The 7,865-nt window shown below is 38.5% G+C and overlaps 1 protein-coding gene across 1 annotated transcript in view; it reads left to right on the top strand.

Annotated features, from left to right (window-relative positions):
* Window positions 1–7,404, top strand: part of LOC113234013 — a 32,065-nt gene extending 24,661 nt beyond the window's left edge. The window contains exons 2-4 of the mRNA XM_026469241.1: window positions 4,363–4,440; window positions 6,437–6,584; window positions 7,235–7,404. Coding sequence (XP_026325026.1) covers window positions 4,369–4,440; window positions 6,437–6,584; window positions 7,235–7,404 — 390 coding nt within the window. The 5' untranslated portion in view covers window positions 4,363–4,368. The remainder of the gene's footprint in view (window positions 1–4,362; window positions 4,441–6,436; window positions 6,585–7,234) is intronic.
* Window positions 7,405–7,865: the final 461 nt, after the last annotated feature.

Here is a 7,865-nt window from a genome sequence, read left to right as displayed (position 1 = left end):
TTTTTTTTTTTTTTTTTTTTGTTTGACGGGGGGGAAATCTTTATGGATACCCCTGAGCCCAGGGAGACTCAGGAGTTATGTGGGGACTCTCCCTCCAGACTGGAGGGACTACCCCACTAAAACCTCCCCGGGTTTCCCTCTCGCCGGTTGAGTCGGCGCCGTAGGATCAGTGAACATTCACCACGACGCCGCCCGGCCGCCCCAGCTTACGCCAGGGCTCCCGCGCCAACGGAGGGGCGAGTCGGTTGTCCTCCGACCCACCCCCCAGACGAGTGAGGCCGTGCAATGCAGACTCCGGAGTCCCTGTCCAGAGCCCGCTGGTCTCACTAGGGGATCAGGCGAGCAGCGAACTGCCTTCGCCTTCTCCCCGTACGTCTGCGCCGGAGCGGGTGCGCGTCTGCCGCGTCCTCGCGCACCCGCTCCGCGGCCTCCTTTTGCGACATAACCTCTGCGCAAAAGGAGGCCACCGCCTCCCAGGACTCCTCGCTATCGAGCATGACGGCAACCACGCTCGGCAGCGAGAGGTCCTGCCCTACAGTCCCCGTCAGAGTGCGGCGCTGCCCATCCCACCGGCTACACACCTCTAGGGTGTGCTGCGCGGTGTCATCCGCAGCGCCGCACAGGGTAGGCACCATCTGGCTCTTGTTCAACACATTTGCGATATTCTGAATATTTTTTTTTAATATTCATCATCTAACAACATCAGCAAACATCTATAAGCGACGCAAATTCTTATGGAGCATTACACTATTTACTAGTTTCAATGCAACAAATATTATAAAAAAACGACCTCAAAAATTTGTGAATTTACATATATATACATAAAATGTTCAATTACCCTATAGAACAAGAAGAGCATAGTGTATAGTCACCGCAGTTGGTCATGGTTTCTACAGTGGTCATATTTACTACATCGAAGTTCCAGTCGTGTATGCTGTGATGTAATTTTGAAGAAAAAACTATAATTGTATTTGAATATAATTTGTTGACTGTAGGAATACCATTTTTAGAACATTATGGTTTTATTAATGTGTTTCACGATGTAAGGATATCTTATGACACCCGAGTTTTGTACAAAATCGTAATTATTTCATCCTGCCAATCCTTAAATAACAACTTCATTTTATTTCACAGATATAGAGAAACATCTAGAACTGTCAAGTCTGCTCCACTACATGGAGCAGAAACCGCTGTACGATAAAGCGTGGCGAGTGATCCCCACCGACATCAACCTCGTCGTAGCTCTCTTCAGCTTTGTCCCCACTTACGTCATTGGCATTATTCAGTTTCTGCACATTTATTGAATTGCCTTCAATGTTTAATTTTCATTAAATGATTAATGTGTAATTTAAGTAGCTTATTCTCGAACGGCTTTTTTTACTTTACTTACTACCTTAACCTAGTAATTACCAAACGCTGCCGATCGCTGCAAAATGCAATACTAACGGTAAGATTAATCTGGATTTGTTTTCTTTTTACCTCAAAACTCAAAGCTCCTTATTATAATAGGTAAGCAAATTACACTTGAAACATCATATTAATTAAACTCTACTCAGCTCATTCGTAAGGCAGAGTCCCCTGAGAAGAATGAGCAAGGAACCCTAGGGTTTGCTCTTTTAAATAAACTAATAAATTTTATAATACATTTAGAATTTATTGTAACTTTATTTTATTTATATCAAACACCTTACTTACTACTTACTATGTACGCTACGTATTTTTATTTTATAAACCAGACGCTATATAAATTATTTTTTCTTCATCCTCTAAAGTTGTCATAATTGAAATAGTACCGGTTGCCAGTTCACAGTCAAAAAATAATTTTAAAGTGAGTGAAATAAGGGACGAAAGTTTGTACTGAGAACCAATAAAACTATGAAAATTAGTATAGTACAGTAGGCTACTCGAAGTACTTATTCTTCGCAGACGATGTCGCGGGCACCAGCTAGTACTCATATATTTGATATATATAAACTGGTTAGGAGCAGCACAGCATTATTTACTTTAATAATGATAACAGAAAATTTATGTCAAAATTTGACAAAGTAATTGATTTCTGTTGATGGAACGACGTCTCTATAAGTAGCTGTCAGGTTTGACAGTGCACCTAAGATTATAACAGTACATGTTTTGTTGAAATCGATTAACGTAAAGTGAGTGAAATCTAATCAACCGGATTCATCCCCTAATTTACCACTCTTAGGGGTGAAATATTTGAATTTAAATGGAATCACTACTGAAGTACCTTTCCATCAAAGGTATCATCCAGATCGATCCACAAATTTCGGAGTAATCGAAGTAACACACACACAAAAAGAAAATACAGTCGATTAATATAGTTTTGCATTTATATCTTATGTATTACATCGACGACCTCCGTGGTCGAGTGGCTTGCACACCGGTTTTCATGATGTCGCCATGTCTGAGGCTCCGGGTTCGATCCCCGGTCGGGTCAGTGTAGAAAATTACTTATCTATATTGTGTCGGGTCTGGGTGTTTGTGGTGCCGTTGTTTTCTGATTTCCATAACACAAGTGCTTTAACTGTTTACTTTGGGGTCATAGCAACGTCTATGATGTTGTCTAATATTTATTTATTTATATGTATTTACTTTGAACAGGAGTGTACTCCAATATTGTTATTCCTATATGTTAATAGTATTTTGACAAGTTGATTGCTTTCGTGAAGCAAATTATGATGATGAACTATATTCGTTACACTCTTGTTCAATCACCAGTGAAAGTACGAAGAGCGCAACAAAATGATAGGCCAAACTTTACAAATAAAAAGAAACACGTTTTTTGTGGAGAAAAAGTCAACAAAGCAATTTCCAAATTCAATAATAACATTCTTTTTAATTATGCAGTTCATTTACGGCTACGATTTTGGATTCATCGATGTACTGAACGAAAAAATACGTCATTTCTGCAAAGTTATTTCTTTACTCGTGTGTTTATGCACCGGTGTAATATTACTCTTGTGCACACCGTTATTCCAATCAGAATGGGACATGAGAACATTTTGGGGTTCCTTGTTTTTCATCCAGTATTCTGGTCATATTGTTCTTTTATATTTCTCTAAATACAAAGCGCATAATTTCATAACAGAATTACGTAGCATTGATGATGGTATTGGACACTCTAAAGAACATAAAATTGGGTTCATTGCTTGTATCATTATGGGATATTTGTATCTATTCGCAATGCTGTTAGTAGTAGTGCTTTGTGTAAATACAATTTCTCTATGCATGCTTGACAATAAACACGTCAATGCCATATATATGATATGTGTATCTGGTTTAGATGCGATTGTCGTGGTACAATTGGTAGTAAATTTCTATACATATTACGCTGTTGTATATTTAGCGGGATTGGTAGATAAGGAAGAAGTAAGCTTAATTAGGAAGCAATTTCAACGTATTTCTGAATGTTGCGAAAAGTTTGGCAAATGTTACGGAAACTTGGTAAGCATATAAATATGTTACAGTAGCTTTTACATGCGAATACAAATGATTCTATTGTGCTTATCCAGGTTGTAAGCTATCCACAGTCGACCTATAAAATTCAAACAGCTCTATCAATCAATGATAGCTTCGATTGCTCTTCCAAATTATGGAGGAGTTTGTCTTTTTTTTCTTATTTTAGTTTGCTAATAACTGTTGCAGTGCTGCACAGAGCTTTAATCGAATATCGAATATCTGAACGACACTGCCACTGCAGTGGTCATATAAGTTGAAAAGCCCCTGTGCCTGTAATTAACAGCAGTTGAGATCCTTGTGAAAAAGTTCGTCCTGGGAAGTTGGCACCTATTTCTGCCGCCAAGCAGTAATGTTAGCATTACTGCGTTCCGGTTAAGAAGGGTAAGGGTGCTGGTGAAATTACAGGCACATGGTACTTGTCAACTTATGTCTCAGGGTGACAGGCGCAGTGCCATTTTAAGTGGCATTGCAACTGTTATGGACAGACGTGTCGCTAACCATCAGGCGCTCGACTTGTTCGTCTCGTCACTTGATATTATAAAAAAGTCACTAGCAGCCTTACCTTTCAAAACGTAGTTATACTCACATTATTATTCACACATATCACATTACTTCCCTTCACGAACTCTGCCGTGTGCCGTCGCCCAATTCAAGAGAATGGTGAAAATAATCTGGAGAAACTAATCATGATGAGAAATTTGTACATAAAATCGTCATTCTCCATCGTGGCAGTGGCAAAAGCTGGTGGAGATAGTTCGCCCACTGTAAAATGATATCAAGGTGGGGACGAGATCCTCATTCATACGAGAGAATAATCAGCTAAACCTAAGGACACAAACACAGTACTCCAGTGCGGATTTCGTGTAATTATACGTATTGTTTCAGATTGTTATGGAATTGTTTACCCTTTTGCCGAAGTATCTAACATTGATTGGCAATGTCCTTTACAACTTGAAAGAAAATGTAAGTAGCATCATTTATTTCCTGAATTAGGGACCATCTCACCAGAAAGAGAATAAGAAGAAGAAAAATATTGTATCAAGTCCCTAGATTCCATTTTTCTATTAGGTACTATATTACGTCAATTAACTGCAGGCTGGAGACTGAACATATTCATGCAATTGGTATAATAAAACCATATGATCACGTCAGAAGTGCTATTACCAAATGAAAATTTAAGGCGAGGTATTTCGCAACGCAAGCCTAGATTATAGGAACTGAGGTGCAACCCGCGCGCTGTAAACTAATATAAATAAAATAAGAACGGCCGGTGAAACTTTGACAGAAATGCAACGTCGACAAGCGCCCGATGGCGAGTGACGGGGGTGCCCACGGTGCCATGTGTCGTTAAGCCGCTGGGCAATTTCCAAGTTTTGGGATAAATGTGAATTTAATAAGTAATAAGGCTGCAGTTGAAAATCAGTACTTAGCAGGTTCTCTGATTTTATATTTTCGGATAAAGAATATCCTATCGTGTAAAAAATTAGCACATTCTTTAGACAATATCCTTAGGTGTATCGTATATTTTTTTCTAAGATCGGTATTTAAAAGCGAATGCCTAAACCATTTGATCCAGCAAAACAGTTTTTCCCGCTTCTTCTCCGGTGTCTCGCCTTCAATCACTCTTTTGCAAAGTTGTCATTTTGCATATGTGGCCTTATCCAATGGTGCGAATAATGGAGAAAAGAAAGAAACATGTCAGGAAGTAGTCATCACCACCAGTAGTCATTCATTTACTTAGGGTAGACCGGAGGCAAAAGTAATACTTTTTACGCACGCTTCGATAATAAAACTGCCTTAACGTATCCTTAAAACATTTCCCGTGTAAGATAAGGTAAATATATTTGACTACAAACATTTGTTAGTGATTATTCGATATTATGCTTTGAAAATGTAGATTTTGAAGGTTTTGTGAGACTGGGGATTTGTTACTAATGCCCCTCTACCCCGGTACAAAAGTAACACCATTTGAAAACAATAAAACGCAGCGAAAATATAGAAAAGTACGAATGTTTTTATTATTAAAATGAACCTCATTTCAGTCTTGTTTTAATGAGATATAACACTACTAATAATACTAAGAATCGTATTCTAGAACTCTACTCAACGCTCAAGTCATGATTTGAGTATGGTTTAAAGCACTCGAAATCATACTCAAGTCCCTGCCATTAAGGTCGTATTTCCAATGCTTGTGTTTCCAGTGCAATCCTGACTTGAGCATTGAGCAGAGTTTTAGAATACGACCCTTACAATTCAAAACATGTAAAAACAAACAAAAATAGAAGTCTTAATTTTAAATGCAATGCTTTTTATGGCCAGCAATTTGAACTTGAAAAACTTATATTAATATACCTAATCTAAACACGATTAACCTAAATGCAAAATTTTGTACTCTAAAATGAGTTTTTACTTTAAATGAGATGTTGTTTATGACAACTGCCCCCTCTGCTACTATTACACCCAGAGCATAATATCTGCATGGTATCTATTACTATATCAAAGATTACAATATAATAATGTTTGCAGACTATGTTCTAAGGAATGACTTGTCCGTAAACCTGTGCTCTTTATTCTTAGCACTTCTCCTCTGCCTGCGGTGCAAATGAAGTTGTTAATGAAAGGTAGGTTAATCTATTCGTATTAATGATACTTGAGCATTTTCACAATGTCCAAGTTAATTAGCATTTTTTTTAAATAATATGCTGTAATTAAAAGGTGTGTTATCTTTACAAAATGACCTATAAAAGTCGATCGCGTCACGCGCTAACGGCGCTCGACTAAATACAAGACAGAACGTGGATGAGGAGTAAGCACAAGAACACACGCGTAAAAACGACTGACCGTTTTCGAAATATAGACAATGGTTCAATTGCCCCCTGTTACTTTTGCCTCCGATCTACCCTACTTCAAAACAAAACATATTCATTCTTTGTACAATTTGAAACAATTCGTTTTTTAGGACGAAGCGAAGTATTACGCGGTTCAATTGTCTTATTCTACTTTCGTCACATTCCAAATGTGCGCTCCTGCCGTCGTCGTGGAAGCCGTCAATAAACAGATGGAAAACCTCAGGTTTAAGTTGCACATGCGTTTGATGGAAGAAAAAGGTAGGCGATCATCTCTCTAACTTTCTTTAATAGATACGGTCCGCGATACTTTTATGAACTGACTTCCAACAGAATTTCACGTACTAGGCCTATTCACAAAGCAGTAGCAGCACTAGAGCTCCTTGTGAAAGAGTTCGCCCAGGAAAGTACTGCCACCTTACCTATTTCTGCCGCCAAGCAGTAATGTCAGCATTACTGTGTTACGGTTTTGGAGGGTAAGGGTGCTGGTGCAGGCTCGTGATACTTATCAACTTATGTCTCAGATCTTTGCGATTTAAAGCTCTGCTACTGCTACTAAAATGTTAATAAAATTAGAGATGTAGCTAGATGCAGAGATTTACTACTTTCAGGTCACAATACTGGTCTTGTTTACTATATCGGAGTTTTCATCGTGTATCTTACGATATAATTGTTAGGAGATATTATCGACTTAAATTTCAATGTCCTTACGCTTATGATGCTTCGATGCTAGGGAATGACAACTTTTAATAGTTGAATTAGTGTGTTTGATGATATCTTGACCATTGACCTGTGACCATTGCCTACGAAGTCTGCGAAGCAGTAGTTTTGGGACGATTTGTAACATTTCTTATTGAACTACGCAGACGCAGAAAACGTTGCTCGTAAAACTGCCTGACATTATTTTACAGATGTAGAGAAACACCTTGAACTGTCAAGCCTTCTCCGCTTCATGGAACAGAAACCGCTGTACAGCAAAGCGTGGCGAATAATACCTGAGGATATCAACCTCATCGTCGCACTCTTCAGCTTTATCACTACTTACGTCATTGTTATTATCCAGTTTTTGCAAATTTATTAAATTGTTTGTTCGTGTGATAAAATATATGTGAGTGTCATCACTTTCAATGTTCAATTATTTATTAAATGTTTGCTTGAAATTGTTAGTATCTCTGTTAGTCAGTTTAAGAATATTCATTATCATGCCATTCCACGCACACTTATCGAAATATCTTTTTTTTTATTAACTAATATATAATAATAAAACCTCCATGTCACCTGATGGAAGGTTGAGGTCGACAATGGAGCATGGATATCTAAATATTGCCTATTCATTCTCGCCGTGAAAAGTCCCAAGTTATAACGTTCAGAGACAAAATCTGCAGGCAGGGAAATCCACTCTATAGCCGAATAGCCGATAAAATAGAGACAAACGGGAAACCTTGCATTTCCAAGATTCTACAGCTTCGCATCCACCAGGGCTGATTAGCTTCTCGGCAAGCTTTACCAGAGAGTCCAAGGGTGTGAGGTGGTATTATACAA

The sequence above is a fragment of the Hyposmocoma kahamanoa genome, unplaced genomic scaffold (genome assembly GCF_003589595.1).
Source record: "Hyposmocoma kahamanoa isolate Upper Pololo Valley unplaced genomic scaffold, ASM358959v1 81, whole genome shotgun sequence".
NCBI lineage: Eukaryota > Metazoa > Arthropoda > Insecta > Lepidoptera > Cosmopterigidae > Hyposmocoma > Hyposmocoma kahamanoa.
This window is presented reverse-complemented; position numbering and strand designations above follow the sequence as displayed.